The 18937-nt window shown below is 43.8% G+C and overlaps 3 protein-coding genes and 1 long non-coding RNA gene across 4 annotated transcripts; all 4 read right to left on the reverse strand.

The window, feature by feature from the left end:
- Window positions 4337-4979, reverse strand: LOC110430732. Its single transcript, XR_002448099.1, has 2 exons — window positions 4602-4979; window positions 4337-4508 (listed from the first exon to the last, which is right to left on the reverse strand). It is a non-coding gene; the product is annotated as an uncharacterized LOC110430732 (long non-coding RNA).
- On the reverse strand, window positions 6482-9170 carry LOC8065403 (putative glycerol-3-phosphate transporter 5). Its single transcript, XM_002437911.2, has 2 exons — window positions 8151-9170; window positions 6482-7171 (listed from the first exon to the last, which is right to left on the reverse strand). Exons 1-2 carry the CDS (start codon window positions 9043-9045, stop codon window positions 6654-6656), a joined length of 1413 nt encoding a protein of 470 aa, XP_002437956.1. The 5' UTR covers window positions 9046-9170; the 3' UTR covers window positions 6482-6653.
- LOC8065404 (hydroxyproline O-arabinosyltransferase 1) lies at window positions 9781-12962 on the reverse strand. Its single transcript, XM_002437912.2, has 8 exons — window positions 12311-12962; window positions 11844-11911; window positions 11566-11767; window positions 11382-11479; window positions 11180-11249; window positions 10971-11042; window positions 10774-10887; window positions 9781-10282 (listed from the first exon to the last, which is right to left on the reverse strand). The coding sequence occupies exons 1-8, from the start codon at window positions 12710-12712 to the stop codon at window positions 10208-10210; spliced, it is 1101 nt and encodes a 366-aa protein (XP_002437957.1). The 5' UTR covers window positions 12713-12962; the 3' UTR covers window positions 9781-10207.
- LOC110431367 lies at window positions 16566-17955 on the reverse strand. Its single transcript, XM_021450444.1, has 2 exons — window positions 17579-17955; window positions 16566-17447 (listed from the first exon to the last, which is right to left on the reverse strand). The coding sequence occupies exons 1-2, from the start codon at window positions 17736-17738 to the stop codon at window positions 17236-17238; spliced, it is 372 nt and encodes a 123-aa protein (XP_021306119.1). The 5' UTR covers window positions 17739-17955; the 3' UTR covers window positions 16566-17235.

Genomic DNA, 18937 nt, shown 5'->3' on the forward strand with positions numbered 1-18937 from the left:
TTTGTTTGGATCGCCTAAAGTTTAGAAAAATTTATTAGTTGGTTCAAACAATACATAAAGTAAAATGGTCACATGTGGGGTTGACGTATGAGCCCATCGGCTAGGCTCCACTGTGAAGCTCGTTTCGGCCGTCTCCATCAAGCTAGGATCAGACTGTATTCTGCATGCATTGGTGGATTAAAACTGAAATAGTAGTGGAGTGATGCAACCAATCGAACTCCCATTTTTTTGCATATATAGATGAGGTTAAGGATCAAAACAGATCGGATACGATATCATCGATATCATATTTGTTTTTATATTTTTGGTCAGATCCAAATTCGCATATGGATAATGTCAATTAGGACTAAATAGATCCAGTCGACTCCATATCATGATGCCATGTGCCATAACGATTGGATCCACCCCTTATTATTTGACCAGGATAAGAACTTAATGGCGAAGCAATTGTTCACCTATCTCTTCTGTCTGAGGAGCACTAACTTTGCCCATGCCACCGCCATTACTGATGATGTCATGGTCTTTGATGTGAAGAATGATGAAGACATGAGTTGAGGATGACAAGTTGGTGACTCAAATAGATTGGTAGACGAAGAGAGGGGAGAACATGGAGATGAGGATAGAAGAGAGAGAGGAAGAGTATGTAAATAGAGCGCTAAAGACCAAATGTTGGTTGGTTAAAGCTTGTTTAGACCTAGATAGCACTCGAAAATAAGCTGTATACCTAAAAATGCATTTTGAGATTTACGGGACCTAATTGACACCACTGACATATTATACATTTTAAAAAGAGCCTTGATATATATCGTCCGGATTGACGCCGCCTTTCATCACACGGCCACAACCCCACGGAGGGTCCTCTCGAAGGTAAAAGAATCGGCACCAAGATCGTATCAACCACCAAGTTCGTGCAAGACGTGATGGCCCTGAAGCGATCACGATCTAGGTCACGTGAGCGGTGAGCCACCTGCACCGCCGGCGAAGCGCCAGCTCCCGTGGCCGACGGGGAGATCGCCTTCCGTGCCCAAGGTTGGCTTTATCGCTGCCAGGCGGTCCGGTAGGCTGCGCGGCCCCGCGGCCTCACGGTGGTCTTCGGCGGTCCCGCGGCCCGGGACGCCACCGCCCTCTCAGCAGACCTTGTTCCGGTCGAGTACGTCGCCGTCGCCGGAGCCAGCCGACGAACCCGCATCGCCTACGGAGCCATGCCGCGACGGCGGCCGCCACCGCAAGAGGAAGAAGGCGCTTTATCTAGTCATGCAGGAGCACGGCCACGGCCACGGCGTTGTCTCCACGTACGCCGTGCACCGCGTCGACTTGGCGCGCTCCCAGCACGGCATCTCGGTCTCCGGCGAAGAATTCCAAGAACCGCCCGTTTTGCGCTTCAAGGCGGCTCCGGGCATGGCTTTTCTCAAGGCCAGATCGATGGTCGTGGGCGTCACTGACAGGAACGCCGGCGTCGTCGAAGCCGAGAGCGTCATCATCGACGCGAGCACGTGGGAGGTGTCCACCGGCCCTCCGCCGCCGTCGACCGAGTACGGCCTCGTCGAGGTCTCCGGCAAGATCTACGCCGCTGAAATGCTCACCGAGGATCCGCGGTGCGTGGTCCTCGGCTCGTCGACGACTGGCGGCGAGAGACGCGTCCGCCAGGTGTGGTCACCCCTGCCGCGGCCTCCGTTCCGCGACCGCATCCTGACGCTCGCCGCGTACCCGCCGCGCCGCGGCCTCCTAGCCTCGACGGAGAAAGGCGAGACCTTCCTCCTCGACGGCCGCCGCCGCCGGGGCGGCCCGGCGTGGATCGCGCTGCCCGGGTCGGCGCGGCTGCCGTGGGAGGAAGAGCGCGCCGTGTACTACGCCAAGGACCACGGCCTGTGGTTCGAGGTGTCGGCGAACGACGGGCGTCTCCGCGCGCACGAGCTCGACGTCGTCCTGGGCTCGGGCGCTCCCAGACTGGAGCACAAGACGACGCACCGGGTGTCGGACCCCATACCGGTGATCACGCCGAGCGCGCGCGGCGGGGCGACGCGGAGCGCCAAGCTAGTCTGCCTCGGGAGGAGCATGTTCTGCGTCGTGCAAGCCGACGACGGCATAGGAGCTGACGGCTGTCCTGTCACCAGGCCCGGCCCTGGAGGCGGGCAAGCGGGGCGGCCGCCCTGGGCCCCCAGTTGGACAGGGCCCCACCCCCAAGTATGCAAACTATACAATAATTTTTAATGTATTTGTATATTTATATGAATTGTTGCATATGAATATTGCTTTTGTATGTAGAGTTAAGTATTTATGAGTATATATATACAAGTACTATTTTACACCTCCAAACTATTATATTGAACAGAATTTAGTATCGTTTAGTATTTACGTTTTGGTGTTGTTCAGTTTTTTTTTTTGTCATGGTGTTGTACTGAATGATATTCAACGTTGTTCAATACTATTCGGCATTTTTTCTGCTTAGTTTTGGCTTACGATGTAGAATATTTAGGCCTTATTTGGTTTCTCCTGCTAAATTTTAGTCAGCTAAAACTATTTTAGCTACTCTTGGGTGACTTGTGTAACTAAACTATTTTAGCTCTTTTTTAGTCAGTGTGTTTGAAAGTTTAGCTATTAAAGTGACTAAAATTTAGCGAGGGGAACCAATCAAGCCCTTATTCTATAATAACAACAACTACAACCTTGTTAGTTCCTAATTTTTTTAACATTTTTCATCACATCGAATTTTTAGACGCATGCATAAAGCATTAAATAAAGATAAAAGAAATAACTAATTACACAATTTACCTGTAATTTGCGAGACGATTGTTTTGAGCCTAGTTAGTCTATAATTGGACAATAATTGCCAAATATAAACAAAAGTGCTACACTAGCCAAAATCAAAAAATTTTCCTTAGGCCTTGTTTAGTTCCTAACTTTTTTTGGTTTTAGGTACTAAAGCACTTTCGTTTTTATTTGGCAATTATTGTCCAATCATCGACTAACTAGGCTCAAAAGATTCATTTCGCGATTTATAGGCAAATTGTGTAATTAGTTTTGATCTTGACTATATTTAGTGCTTTATGCATATGCCGTAAGATTCGATGTGACGAAATTTTTTTAAAAAAATTTGATTTTTGGAGAACTAAATAATGTATAAAGGGTCCCAGATTTTTTTCGCCCCGGGCCTCAAAAAATTCAGGGCCGGCACTGCCTGTCACCGTGACGGTGTTCAGGGTGATCGACTCCGAGATGCCGGCGGTGACACCACTGGTGGAGAGGAGGCGTCGTCGGCGCCGGGAACGCGGGATGAACGCGAGATGGGTCGCCGCCGAGCTGGAGCGGGCGTGCGCGGACAAGGCGTCCGGATCTGGTCGGAGGAGGAAGCTGTGCAGGGTGAACCTGTGGAGTCACACGTACATTGCACGGTGTCCATCTCTTCCTGGGGTGCTTTGGATGTGAAGCTCGTCAGTGTTTTAGTGGTCGTTTGGGTTCAAAACGGTAAGGGTTGGCGAGTTGGATTAGTAGTAATGTAGCATGGTCTATAAACATGGAACATGGGACCTGCTGGTTATTCATCATCAAAGAAAACTTCCTACAGTGAAATATCTTGGGGAACTTGAGTTCTAGTAAAACTATCTTTCAAAGTTTCCAAAGAAGTGATAGTCTGTTATTTTGGGTTTTTAAAAATCTTGTAACTTTTAATTCATTGGAAAATAGTTTTGCAATTTCAGTTTTACCTTCATGCCTGATCCAGTTCAACAAGTTTACCCTTGTGGTCTAGTTGGTTTGCACGACCAGTGATCCATAAATAGTAATACAGAGTAAAGTAAGATCCACAACACAGTAAAGTAAGATCCACAACACAGTAACCAACTTTCTCAATTGTGTTCATTGATCTCTAAAATATATTTATACATATGAATGTGTGTCAGACACATTTGAGAGAACAGTTTGGGAAGAGGCAATGGTTGGATGAATGGACAGTTCCACCAGAGACATGATGGTTAACGTATCCTATCTCCAGCTGCTCCTGCTGTGAATGGATGTGATCATCATCACTTGAAAAGGTGCCTGTTGAGAACAGATGTCGTTTCACAACAAATTGCATATAACATCTATTTTCCGTGTTGCAAATTATATGTTATACTTTAGTTTTTTTCGAAGTCAAAAAATTTAATCATGTTAAAAATATTAACATATATAATACATAACTAAAATAGTTTCAAAATATATTTATGGTAGTTATGGAATTAATTTTACGTTTAGATGTTATGTACTTTTTTTGATAAATTTGGTCAAAACATAAAAATTTTGACCTGTGAAAAGTCAAACTGACATATTTTGCTAGGGACCAATATGCATCCACCTATAAACTAGAAATACTCATGATATTTTTATTCATTACTTTGCCATGAATAAAGCATGGCATAAAAGCAAACAAAGTACAGGGTTATTTTTATTATTCTTCCTTGGGTTCCTGCATCATGAACATAGATCCCCTTGGTTGTGAGGGATATATAGTCAATGTCCAACGGTTTGAGCTGAGGAAAAAAAAAGTTAATATCAGATTTCACATCTAAATTGTACCAAACATTTTTGTAACAATAAGAACATGAATACTATCAAATACTTACATCCACATTTACTTCCCGCTGGCACTGGCCTGTTGCACTCTTCTGCAAGACGAAGAAGCTTAGGTACACTTATTTCCTTCTCGTCGTCAGTGGTGAGAATACGGCAAATGCAAACCATGTCAGATAGTTTGACAGCACCAATGCACTCAGCTGTTGGGGGGTCGTAGGGATGATTAATTTTGATGGTTTTCTTGCAGTCGTGCTTAACCGAATCTCTCTCGTGATAACAGTCTTTCTCACCCAAAGCTTGATGAGTCGTAAACATGGTAAAGACTAAAGAAAAAACCAGGAGTTGAAGCATTACGTTTGGAGACATGAGTACCACTACAGCTAGCGTTGATGATATAAGGACAAATTAAAACTTCTTTTCTACCACATAGCTTATGATATTGTGAGTCATGTCTGCACTGTGCAGTTCTATTTATAGGACATATGATGTAGAGCAGGAGGGCATATTAATGTCAAGTATCCTCAATCAAATGCATATTATTGCATTAAAAAAAAGTTGTATGGCAAATATAAATGTTCAGAAATCTTGAATAAACTATGAATAATGCTCGAACTTGAGTTATGAAGAAAATTAATAATCAGAAATCGTTGAACCAACCTGTAGGCAACATGGATATGACTAAATTAATTTTGATATCTTAGGAGCACGCCCTCAACTAACACATTCATGGGTCATTTAGCTTTGATATCTATGGAGTATCTCTTTACTTCTCAATTCATAATCTAGCACTAATAATGCAAATATATTGCAATGCAACTCCAAAGTAAAGCCTTTCGTAGTTGTAGTGTAATTGCCAGAGGACTTGATTGCCGTCAAAAACTGTGGGCTTCATGTATTTTTCACATGATCCAATGAGCAAGTTTCCTTAGTTGCAGAACTGACATGACATTATAAATGTCGATGCTTATCTCTTGTATTTTCGGCAGAAATTGTGGTTTGGTAGAATCATCCTGGTTCATCCTCATGTTCGAATAATAGCCGCACATATCAATGAATGTCGATGCTTATTTCTTGTATTTTCACGAAGGAAAAGAGTTACAGTAGCCAGGTGACGGCTAAGTTCCAGTCTTATACTACTATGTTGTCTTGGCATCATTAACCTGCTAAGAGCAACTTCAAGTGTCTATCTAAAATTTGTAAAATTAAATATAACTATTATTGGGCAAAAAGGAACATCTCAGACGTTTCCTCTCCAAATTTAGTCGCTATTACAATTGGATAACCAGCGTCGCTTGCCATTGGGGCTTTTGGCATGCTTAATGGCCCCTCCCGCACTAATTTGGCATCCCCCTTTTGATGATTAGGGAATGATGGTTAGGTTGATAGGTTGCTCAACTATTGCAATTGGGAAGAATCGAATTCATGTTTTCATGTACTCCCTCAATTCCAAATTATAAGAATTTTTATTTTTTATATTTATAGTTTTGCTATACATTTAGATATACACTATGCCTAGATATATAGTAAAAATAATATATATATATATATATATATATATATATATATATATATATATATACGTCTTGTAATTTGGATTTGAGGGATAGATTACAGTTTGGTAGTCTACTAGTCTCCGATGCCAAAGCATTTCTAAGAGTATTCGATTGCATGCCGTGTTTTCTTGTTGCAATAGTTAAAATTGCTAGGATTTGACCATCTTGAAATTAAGAAGCAATTTAAATATTTTGTATCGAATGATCAAAAGTTCTAAAATGAATTTTATGTTCTACACTATAAATATGCCTTTGCATTGAGCACAAAGGTATTTGCATTAGAGTTTTTAATATGAAACTTTATATTTTTCACAAATTCAAATGCATCTATTTTCTCATTGCAGTTTTCTGAAGATGAACATGACAAGGGGGAGGACGATGATGAAGAATTGTTGAAAAAAGCATTACTATTCCTTTATAGACACGTGCATGTCTACTAGTGACAACAAATAACCAATCTAAATGCATGCCGCAAGAAATGGCCTAACTAAGCTCCTGCTAAGTACCTACAATCTGACATCTGAAGCATCCCCAATTCAAATTACTACTTTAATTTCGTGTGCTAAGCTTGGTTACTATCTCATTCTTTGCCAGCCGTATCAAAAATAGGATGGCAAGTGATATGGAAACAATCAACATGAAAAATACACTATTCCATCCTCTAGTTGAAATGTAACCCGTAAGCAAGGGGCCCAGAGCTGCACCAACAGAACCAGTGCCATCAATTATAGCAGAAACTGTCGCCAGCGCCCGTGAATTTCCCTTGATCGCGTCTTGGGTGCCAAGATCAGTTGCTACAGCTGTGGTGATGAGAGAGTATGGACCATTCACAAAGTAACCAGAGAGGAACATGAGACCAATGTTGTGGTGCATGGATATGCTTCCATATGTCCTGTACACAATGAGTGCTGGGATTGACAGAAAGAGGAAGAGAACTGATGTTATTGCACGGGCACCTATTGCATCGGAGAGAAAACCAGCCGAAATCCCTCCTAAGACGCCTCCAATGTCGAATACAATTGATAAAATTCCTGAAGCCTTGTGTGACAAGAACTGACCTGCTACGGCTGCAAAATCAAAAATAGGTTGGCATCAAGCAAAAGTAACTCCTCCATGATGTTTCATGCTAAATCGAAAATGACTGATACTCTACAGAAGCAATACATCCAAGCAAAAGCAATCCTCTAGTTTCTGAAATTATACATTTCAAGGTTTAACCTTGGAATGGAAGGACAGGTATGTTGAAAGTTACTTGTATCGAACTCTACTATCTCTACCAAGAAAATTAGGTACCCAAGATTTTTTTAAAAATAAAGGTACCCATCATTATAGATGTACACAAGAACAATTCATTTCAAATTTCGATCAACAATTAAAACAGTTCAACATGCAAGCAAAATAATGTTATCAACAATAATGGGGTGTTTGGTTTATGGAATCACCCCATTCTAGTTTCTAGATGAGGTAATGCAACATGAGCTCATTCCTTTGATTTTAGTGGAATCGCCCTATTATTATCTTGTCCATTCCTCAAACCAAACACCCTCTAGGTTGGCATCTTATTATAAACTTAAGTCATTCCTATGATTTTAGTGGAATCACCCTATTATTATCTTGTCCATTCCTCAAACCAAACACCCCTCTAGGTTGGCATCTTGTTATAAACCAAAGAACAAGCTAAAGCTGGTTCATATTGTCAACAGATTTGCTATGCTTAAAAAAAGGGAGCCCGAAAAATAACTGAACGTGATGCTGTTCCAACTCACAATATATAAAACAAAGTTTCGTACAAAAACAAATTCAGACTGTTTGGTGATTGCATCTACCAATTCAACTGATTGAAACCATAAGAATCATCTATCCGTCTGAAACATGAAACTGCAATTGCTCGCAAGAACATAATTCATTGACTGACATTTCAACAGCCCAACCCTTGGAAATACAGTACCATCAGATTGAAGTGTGAACAATGATCAAGTAACAAGCCATATACACTACCATTGTTTATGACATCAAAAATAAATGTATGAACAAATGAGCACATACCATTGTTCCTGATATAGAATGGCAACCAGTAGAGGAAGGTGTAGGCAACCAGCTTGGAGAAAAATAGGCAGAATGCATATGGCGCCACGCCAGGCAGTTTCCATGCCTCCACGAACCCGATTGCTCTCGGCAATTGTGATCCCATTTCCAGCTCGAATTCATCTTCCTCATTCCCTTGAACCTCTTTCTTATCCTCCCCAAGGAGCCCTACCTCCTCCCCACCATCCCCATTCATCTCAACATCCATTACCTGCACCTGCAAGCCAGCCTCGCTCGGGTGCGCGACCAAGAACACCAGCACGACAACTCCGAGCGCGGTGATGACGACCGCAGGAACCAGGAAGGACCAGCCCCATCCGAACTCGAGCACGGCCGCGGCGAGGACCGAGCCGGCGATGTTCCCGACGGAGGTGTGCGAGTTCCACACCCCCATGATGGTGCCGCGCTTGGAGGCGTGGCCGAACCAGTTCCCCACGACGGCGACGACGCAGGGCCAGCCGGCGGACTGGACGACGCCGCTGGCGACCTGCGCGGCCAAGAAGAAGGCGAGCGCGTGGACGTCGAGGAAGTAGGCGGCGCCGAGCGCGGCGCACGCGGCGCCAGACGCGAGCATGGCCGCGCCGAGGAGGCGGCGGAGGTCGGCGCGGTCGGCGAGGTGGCCCGCGGCGAACATGGCGAGCGCGTACGAGGAGAGGAAGGCGACGTCGAGCTCGCCGAGACGGTGCGGGCCCCGGGCGCCCGTGAAGGGCGCCCAGTCCGCGGAGAGCACGGCCTTGACGATGCTGGGCGGCTTGCGGGAGGCGTGGAACGACGCGTACGACGCGAAGGTGAGCGCCAGCACCGCGTACTCGTGCCGCCCGAGGCCCCGCGCGGGCGCGGCGGCCGCGGCTTCCATCGGAGCGGCGGGGATGCTAGTGGGAAGAGAGGTTTGTGGGCATGGGAGGAAAGGGGGAGGTGAGATCTGGCATCGAGGGGAGACGAGTAGAGACGACGACGACGACCCTGGTGGGACACACAGGATTGACAAGCAAGGAGCTTTGACTCCGTTACGCTTCTTTGAAACCTGAATTTTTCCTGCCTTTTTTCTTCAGAGATTAGTGATCTGAAGTTTGAAAAACAGGAGGCAAATGATGTTCAGATTCAGACTTCGCACATCCAAATCCAAAGTTTCCAACCCAAGAGCACATTGTTTCTGAAGCCTGACGCACATTCACTTCACTTTGGATTTGAGCAAATAAACGAATAACTACATAAACAACAAATAAGTATCTGACAAAACGTGTTGGTAACTTCAAAGTGCAAGCGGCTTACATTGCATATTGAGTTTGATCAAGGCCTTGTTTAGTTCCGAAAAATGAAAAGTTTTCGGTACTATAGCACTTTCGTTTGTTTGTGACAAATATTATTTAATCATGGACTAACTAGGATCAAAAGATTCGTCTCGTGATTTCCAGCTAAACTGTGTAATTAGTTTTTGTTTTCGTCTATATTTAATGTTTCATGCATGTGCCACAAGATTCGATGTGACGGGGAATCTTGAAAACTTTTTGGTTTTCAGGGCGAACTTAAACAAGGCCCAACACAACTTTTCACAGTTTCATTCCAAATAGATAACCGAGTAAACTGTGCATTCAGGAAAAACCAGTACACAGAAGGTTTGTGTGTGTGTCTGTAAGAGCAGTGCCTGAGCCTGACATCTTTCTTTTTTCCCCTAAAGCACGTTCAGAACCAGACAAGAACACACACAAACATCTCTCAGTCATCTACATTGCAACTTTCACCAAAGGTGCATGTTTAGCATACAGAGTAGTGTGTCATGTGCAGATGTGCATGTACTTGACAAGAAAAAAAAATGCGGCATTGCGCCAGACATTCTCAGGAAAATTCAAGCAGAAAATGTAAGGAGCCGGCAGCCTTGGGTAAAAACCTGTATCTGTATGCATCCAACGGTATCATCCACTCACTTCTATGTTTGGCAATTATCATTATCATGTATCAAAGTCAGCTGGAATGGAAATCTCTGGCAAACTAAATTGTCAGCCAAATTTGTAGAAAGGTTAATAACTAGCGGCATAAGAGTCCCAGTTTGGTATGCTGCCTGTTGCTTCATTGACCATTTTCACAAGCGTCACCTGTGCATGACACAAAAAACCATCGCATGGGTTAATAACTATTTCAAGAGCTGAAGAGTATAACAAACTGGGGCAGAAGCAAAGAATCATATCCATGTTCTGTATCACTGAAATATCTGAACAATAGAAGAAAACTGTTGGGATTTATGGACAAACAACTTTTTATCATAAGGAAATGCCTTTATAATTCTGCGATAAAACATACATAATGTTTAATTATCTCATAGTAGCCTTAAGTGCTTCAATGATCCTCCTTGTCTTGCAACTTCAATGGCTAATTGACTGTAATAATACTTTTTTCCTTTCATTTTTTATGTACCGTAATATACTAACAATTTGAAACTAGCACTAGAAAGACTAGATTGCCAAGGAACATTGTTTCTTTTTTTTGGCAAGGAGGAACATCGTTTCACATCCAATTATCCAAATGAAATGGTACAGAAATATTGAAGCAAAAATGTCAAATATTTGCAAACAGAGCAGAACCGTACCACACTCTGAGGCACACCATTTGGCGGTAATGGCAAATTTCTAGGCGGAGGTTTATCATCATAAGATCTCTTGTCAAATCTCCATTCTCCAATTTTGCCATAAGTCGACTTACCCTAGTGCAAAGAAGAACATGCTATAAGAATAGAATCATGAGTCAGATTCCCTGAAGTTCTGCATCATAATATGAATTACATACCTTCATGTCATAATCACACCCATAAGTATAATGTATAATAAAAGCATCACCAACTTCCAAGTCCCAAGGTGGCTGAAAACAGAACCAAATTATCATCTAAGAAGAAACTGCACAGCTTCCTGATATAGATGACGACATGATATAATCAACAGTTCAAAAAAAAATTTACAGTTCAAAAAAAACATGATATAATCAACTGAACTCCAAACCTGAATCATAAACTCCTTGTGTAAGATGTTGCCCACTCCATGAAGAGCAGATGCCACAGCATAGGCATACCTGTTTCCCAGAAACACAATACAAGAGATAATTAGACACCTACTCACATTACGAATAAAATAGCATAGAACTTGGAATGCATAAACAAACCAAAAGCTTTAGACAATAAGAAATTGATTGACAGGACGTTACATTTCAAGAACCCAGCCAAAAGATTTATCAGCATCAGGATCATTTTTCATTGCTATTGAAACATTCATCCATGTTGGGGCAATTCTTCCAAGAGATTCCTAGTAAAAGAAGGAGAAAGTAATAGGATTAGTTCTGTAATTTCAAGTAGATGCTTTGGGTGCATTCAAGAAGAAAAATAGCTCACCTTCTCAATAATGACGGGAGAATTTCCTATAGGATCAATCTTAGTGATTGGCCCCTTGTCTTCAGGGAAGAACTTACGCAACACATTCTCATACTTTTCAGGCTCAATATAAAAGAAATGGAAAGCTGCTGCCTGACCATCTCTCGACAAGTTTGGGATAGGCTTGACAATTATATGATCTGGCTCTGCCATCAAGATATAGCTGCACATAGTATGAAATTAACTAGCTTTTGAGTCTGGACTCTGGAGGGTGATTATTGCTTCTCAAATAAACTTACTCTTCCTTTATGTCTGCCTTCTGGAGCCACTGAACAAATGCCCATGGCCTATTGAGAACAATGTATCCCTGAGATTTAAGATGAACACTGTTAGTAGAAAATTCCAGCAGCATCTTGCTTCTAGTAGTAAAATTGAGCCACAAATTCCTGTATGCTCTCGAATTGCTGATTCTTTTTTGAACAAAACTCGATTTGATAATTCATCAAATTACTTTGCAACAACCAAAAAATGAGCAATGGACAGGATACAGAAAAAGCAGCAATGGTTGCAGTTCACAATAGGCCGCCATGATGGCATGGCTACAGCTGACAATTACTAGCAACTGGCATACTACACCAACAATGGTTTTTAACTTTCTTCAGACGCAATATGATCCCCATCAACAGCAAACCAGAGGAGAGCCAACGAACAAAGCAATGAATATGACGAACTTTGCCGTTTCGTGAAGCAAAAGAAACAACAATACCTGATCCCCATCGGGGAGTGGGTCGGCGACGAATGTGGGGATCTCGTCCATGAACTCGTCGGGTTTCCCGGAGTGCAGGACCCTGGTGAACCCACCCATCTCGGCGCCGCCGGGCGCCCGGCGCGCCTCCTTGAACCAGTGGTACATGACGCGGCATTGCCACGTGTTGTACGCGTTCCCCGACGCGGTCACCGCGGTGTGGAACGCCCTCCGCCTGGCGGCGCCGAAGCGGCGGGAGGAGGAGGAGGAGGAGGAGGAGGAGGAGGAGGAGGCGGTGGGGAAGGAGGAAGGGAGGGGCTGGAGGGAGGAGCGGAAGGAGACGAGCACGTTGTAGGTGAGGAACGCCGCGGAGAGGGACACGAGGAACAGCGTCAGCGTGCCGCGGCCGCACGGTGCGGCCATGGCGCGGGCGCGCGGCGAAGGGACGGGCGCTCTTGATGGAGGGAGAAGGCGGCGAGAGTGAGACGTCCCCGAGTACCGAGTGACAGTGACAGCGAGTGTCTGGCAGTTTTGAGTGCGCGTCTCGTGATGTCTGTCGAAGACTTCAGCAGGTGAGATTTTTATTTATAATTTGATTCAGGTCCATAGAGAACAAACATATCTTCATTACTTTTTCAGCAAAAACTACTTATTCGAGTGTGTTAATCCATATTAAAGAGCGAATTCTATTTTGTTTATCTTTCATGTAAGTTATTACAAGCAATATATCAGTGTGTTGTAGTTAAACATATACTAGCTTGTTTATTTGGACGATTTGCGGCTCAGAAATTTATTCAACGGTCGTCATATGTTCCAATACATATGTTTTGGAATAAAACTTTGTATTGTGTGTCTTAGAATCAGAGTTCATACTACTGATGGACACATGCACAAGTAGAATAAGCAGGGACGATGAGTCTAGATCAGATAAAGGTCGATAGAAAAATCAACTCAATTTTTAATATTAGATATAGACATAGATATAAATATAGATATAAATATAGATACAGATATAGATATAAAATACAGATATAGATATTTATTTTATTCCTAACCCATGCATCTCTCCTGCTCTAAATAATCCTATTCTAAAGGTATGTTTTGCACGTTTCTAGCTCTAAGTTAAATATGGCCTTGTTTAGTTTCCAAAAAATTTTGCAAAATTTTTCAGATTACTCGTCACATCGAATCTTTAGACACATGCATAAAGTACTAAATATAGATAAAAATAAAAACTAATTGCACAGTTTGGTCGGAATTGACGAGACAAATCTTTTGAGCCTAGTTAGTCCATGATTGGACAGTATTTGTCAAATACAAACGAAAGAGCTACAGTGTCCATTTTGCAAAATATTTTGGAACTAAACAAGGCCTATATATAGTTTGTAAAATAAAACTCTTTAAATGTTTAAATTTGATCTAAAATATGGATAAAACGGTTTGCTTTAGATACTCCCTCCATATTCAAAAGTTTTTAGAGTCAGAGTTCCACCAACGAGGCGTAATCATCATCTTAAACCCTTCAACAACATTGTTTGCCCAATGCCTACCGATAACCACCTTGTCAATTGTGCAAGTGAAGCCCATTGGCAGGCTCTTTCCTCCGCAACCTTATTTTCATGATGTTAGCTTTAGTCGTTATTTACTCTCCTTTTTAGCGCTTCATTGGTCATCCTACTACGCCACCATCAAACGCTAATCCTTACATGGATGCCATCATCGTACAATCACTACAATACATTTGGTGTTTTGTAATGTTCAAAAATTGTCCTGAATAGTTTTTCATCACAAGACAAAAACTCTGTCATCACAGGTGTGTCAGCAAACCCCTTCTATGGCAAACTAGAGAGAAATGTCACATATTCGAAGCCGAGGCTATTTTGTCACAAACATACAAAACGGCATAACCTGTTGCACATGTTCTTGACACGTGGATGATGACATGTCAGTTGACGTTGCAGATGAGGTCCATTTGCATGTTGGGCCTAGGTTGGTTACTAAACTCGGTAATTAATGTGGACTTAGCCCAGTTTTTAGGACCAATTTTCTAGCTCCACTAATCCTATTTTAGTACCCAATTCAGTTCAACCTGACCCCGGGGCCGGGCCCAATGACAATGATAGTGACACCAATTTTTCGTAAGATATTATTTCAAGCCAAAATACTCATTGTTCAAGAGATACACGATGCAGAGCAAAGGTGCCAATGCTTGGTTGCGTTTTATGCAAATGATTGTGTAATGATGCACACAATGGAGAGGGAGCCACCCCACTCACGCCTTGTTTGGATATTGTCGTATTCACTTCAATCCATGTGTATTGACGTGGATTGGAGTGGAATTTAGTTCAAGTTTTACTCCAATCCACCTCAATACATATGAATTGATGTGAATCCGGCTACATCCAAACAAGAACCTCATTGTTCAGCATCGTCACACCAGCGGCGGCGGGGGCACGGGCATCGTCCCAGGCCTGTTCCACAGCGGCGACGGCGGCGACGACCACGGCGACCTCTCACCCAAAGACCGCCTGTCGTTCCACGTCTCCCTCTGGCCACTGGAGGCCCCGCCGCTGCCGCTGCCGTTGCCGGCCGCCTCGACGGCACCGCCCGCGGTGCATGGCTCGTCGTCGGCGTCGCCCCTGGCGTCCCTATCCGCAGCAGCTACATTTCAGACATGATACATATCACAACATTAGTTGACGTCGTCGCCTAGAAATCCAAAAACACGGAACTTGGTAGTCGCCGGAATAATATACCGAGAGGACGCGAGGAGCAGCAGACTTCTGCCGGTGCAAGACCACACGAGGACGACGGCGACGGCGACAACGAGCATCCAAGCAAAGAAAAACCTGCTGCGACTCATGGCGTCCAGGTCGTCGTCGTGAGCCGGCGGCCGGCCTGGAACCTGGAAGCGTCTGCGTCTCAGCTCTGGGACTGGGAGCCTCGTCAGCTAGCTTGGCCTGTTTAATGTACTTGCCGATCGGATTCGGATCGTTGCGAGGGTGTCGACCACCGAACTGCCGAAGCCGATCTGGAGCTAATTAGCAGGCTGGCTAGTAGGTGATGGTAGTGTGTGTTTACATTTGTATAACACCCCTAGCTGCCGATGTATGTGGCTGGTGACACGTATTAGTCAATAATTGCAGCTCGTGCGAGGGTTCTTAATTGACATTATATTAGCTAAATGGTGTTAGATTCATCAGTTCACCTGCTGGGGGACGCTTGAGCTGTCCGTGGATGTGGATTACATAAATACAAATAAATTGGCACAGGAAGTTTAGAAAATACAGATGCGTTTTTACAATTTTAGATAGACTAACTCTGATAAGCTACGGCAAAAACTATTGTTCGCTGATTTGTTGTGAGAAAAAAAACACTGCTGAATGAATGACAGATTCAGCTATAAGCTCAAGCGAACATGCTCGACTCCTAAATCTGGTTTCTTGTTTATGTAGGAGAATGAGGGGAAGTGTTTTGGTTCTCACGCTGAATCCTAAAACTGTTCGTAGGGATTCCTCTATTTTTCTTTGGTTTTTATTTATTTGGTAAGTGATTTTTTTGAGAGAGAGAGAGAGAGAAACAGTTTGGATAATCATAATCTCTATGAAACACACCGTACCCTTAAAATATCACGGGATTGTAATTGTAAGACAGTACTATTTTGCATGTCAAATAAAGCCCAGATGATTGTTACTGTCAAGTTCTTTAGACTGCAGTGTGACAACCGTGACTGATCATTTGTCGGTTTAAGAAATCCGACATGCCATATAGCGACAGATTCATGGAAAGCCATCCATCATTCATCGGCTGTTCATAACGTACGTAAACAGGTGTAAATGTTTTTATAAGCCACGCAAATGATCGATAAAATTAGTCACAATAGTTTACTCTATGGTGGACTTTGCTGCATGATGATCATGTAATTCTCTAATATCGGTTCCATCATCTAGGGGAGTGAAAGAACAGAGCTAGGAGACGACAGAGGAATGATCTCGTTCGTTCCTTCATTCTTTCATTCATTCTTTACGGCAGAGTAGCTAATAGAGCTATATATTATTATGGGCCAGGCCCTTTAGACGCATGGAGGCGTGTGTTAATCCATTCGGAACGCATCACATGTATGTTGGGCCGAGGTATGCAAGAACTATGACGAGGCCCAATACCAGGAGATGACGGAGACGACAGACGGACAGAGCTTGCGCTAACATATCCCTCCTGCTGGAGATGCCGCTTTTGTCCCCAAGCATACGAGTATACGACGATGGTGGTTTCAATTTGTGTAGGTACAGTACGTACTAACACGAAAGGTGGTTTCTTGTACCAATGTCAGGATTAATTAATCAAGGCTCAGCAAAAGAAACTCGAGAACTTTCCAACAATAAGATCACGAAATTGCATTTCGATTATTTGTGAAAATATATATATCAATTGCTAGAACCATCGACAAAAGAAAGAAGAAATCTATGTTATGTGATTGTAATTTGGAACGGAAGGACTCATATGTATGCAACTATATATGATCTTGAAATTGAAGTATATTTACTGACTTTCTTTCTTTCTTTCTTTCTTTCTTTCTTTCTTTTGTGAATAAAATTTCAAAATTATAATGGCTTTTGTGTGATATATAGTAGCACTTTGACGTGTATGTAGCTGACATTACAGACGCACCGGAACGGAACGGAACGTGTATGTTACACGTGTGATAAGTGTAGCAGTACCAAACAGTAGCACCGTTACAGACGCACTAACGACCAGATTAGGCGTGTACGTGTAGCTACTAGCTAGGGCTGTATAGCCTGTAGGCACAGATGGACAACGCCGAGCAGCCTGCTCGAGGTGCCGGCATCCATGGAACCCTTCAGAGCAGAGCATGTCCAAGGGATATATGGGAAGACACACGCACGCACGCGAACAGTATATGCTGGTTGGGTTGGTCTTGGCGTCCGTCACTGGAGGGGCGGCGGCGGGGACGCGATCACCGTAGCCTTAGGCTTGTTCGGCAGCGGCGGTGGCGGCGGCCGCCCCGTCGTCGTCGTCCTCGTCCCCAACAATCGCCTGGTATGACTAGGGTTACCCTTGCTGGAGGGAATACGCCTGTAGCGCCTGGCCGTCGCAAAGCCGGCGGCAGCCGCCAGTACCCGCCTCGTGCCACCGTCCTCTGCATTGAAATTTTATTATGCCGATTGATCTACTACGGCTACCAATGTCAGGATTAATTGAATCAAGGGATATATGTTATCATGCATCAATCAGTCAGTTAGCAAGTCGAAGTGACGAAGTGAAACGTACCAGTAGGGCGCGAGGAGAAGCCCACATGGACAGAGCACGAACACACGAGGAGGAGGAGGAGGAGGAGGAGGAGGAGGACGACGACGACGAACAACCAGGTGACGAGCCGCGGGGTGCGGCGATTCATGCTGGCGGCGACGGCGAGCTCTTGCATGCACATTAAGTTGCTTCTCGGACTGCGGGTACCCTTCCCTTCCCTTCTCGTCAGCTCGTGCTGTAGGTATCTATAGACGTCGGCCGATTGATCGATGATGATCCATCCTCGACGACGACCTGGATCGAGCTGCCGATCGAAGCTGATCTGGAGCTAACAGCGCAGGGTTTAGGTGGTAATTAAGCACTATACTAATCCTACTAGCTGCTTGCTGGTGCGATGATATCGATGTATTGAGAGTGCAATAATTGTGGTACCTCGTGCAGAGTAGTGGACTTCTCATCATCGGGGTTTGGGACTGGCTTATGTATGTTACAATTTAGATTCAATGGATGGCAGGCTGGCCGGCTGGTCTCCTGATCGATGCGTGCATATAATTGGAGACGACATCGACGACTATGTTTTTCCTTGTTTTAGAAATTCATTCCATGTAAATTTGAAGCCGAAGCCGACTTCGATGGATGGATAGATAGATTTGTAGCCGTAGTAGCTCAGTAGCTGGAATAATGCTGAAGCAGAGACAGATATCCTAATTAAGAAAAACAAAGGCGTTTTTTTTCTTTACAGAGATATATGTCTTCGCTCTCCCATCTATTGGATTTGTTTTCAAAAGTGTATAAACACATATTTCAATGTAGTTTCGCATTAAGATGTTTACTTGTACATTTCTCAATATAAATTTAATGGATAGGAAAGTGACGACACATGCCCTCAAGAGCAAAATAAACTTTACTAACAAAAACTATGTGGCCTCCGTCGGCGGTTGACGACAGGCGGTACGTCCATGGAACAATATATACGCGCGAAGCTAGCTGGAGTACTAGTTAATCGCTGTTTATTGATGAGAGTGGACTTTGCTATCACGATGATCATCAGATCATGTGCATTATTTAGGTCACATTGCATGCGATCCAGAATAAATTTGCTTCGTAAACAGGTATAAAAGATGTACTGATTCGCGGATCTGGAGCAGTGCTAGCTGTCTCTCCTGCTACCGAACCATGAGCAACGCCAAGCAGGCAGGTGCAGCATTGGTAGCACAACGGATAATTGAGTGAGGAGAGGGAAGCAACTGCTGCCTGTGTGTGTGTGTGTGTGTGGAACGTCACTTTTCCTCAACAGTTGTTTTCAGCAGATCAATCAAATAGCAACTTTTTATGATTCATGCATGCACTAGCAACGGCTAGACCTTATCGAGAGTCGCT

This window comes from Sorghum bicolor, chromosome 10, assembly GCF_000003195.3.
Source record: "Sorghum bicolor cultivar BTx623 chromosome 10, Sorghum_bicolor_NCBIv3, whole genome shotgun sequence".
Lineage (NCBI taxonomy): Eukaryota > Viridiplantae > Streptophyta > Magnoliopsida > Poales > Poaceae > Sorghum > Sorghum bicolor.

Excerpts from the sequence above, each read along its gene's own strand:
- LOC8065404 (XM_002437912.2), bottom strand. The coding sequence starts at position 12,712 with ATGGCCGCACCGTGCGGCCGCGGCACGCTGACGCTGTTCCTCGTGTCC. Across the intron at positions 11,768-11,843 it reads AAGGCAGACATAAAGGAAGA|CTATATCTTGATGGCAGAGC; the intron begins GTAAGTTTATTT and ends TACTATGTGCAG. Across the intron at positions 11,043-11,179 it reads ACAAGGAGTTTATGATTCAG|CCACCTTGGGACTTGGAAGT; the intron begins GTTTGGAGTTCA and ends TTCTGTTTTCAG.
- LOC8065403 (XM_002437911.2), bottom strand. The coding sequence starts at position 9,045 with ATGGAAGCCGCGGCCGCCGCGCCCGCGCGGGGCCTCGGGCGGCACGAG. Across the intron at positions 7,172-8,150 it reads ATTCTATATCAGGAACAATG|CCGTAGCAGGTCAGTTCTTG; the intron begins GTATGTGCTCAT and ends TTGATTTTGCAG.
- LOC110431367 (XM_021450444.1), bottom strand. The coding sequence starts at position 17,738 with ATGTGCATGCAAGAGCTCGCCGTCGCCGCCAGCATGAATCGCCGCACC. Across the intron at positions 17,448-17,578 it reads CTTCTCCTCGCGCCCTACTG|AGGACGGTGGCACGAGGCGG; the intron begins GTACGTTTCACT and ends ATTTCAATGCAG.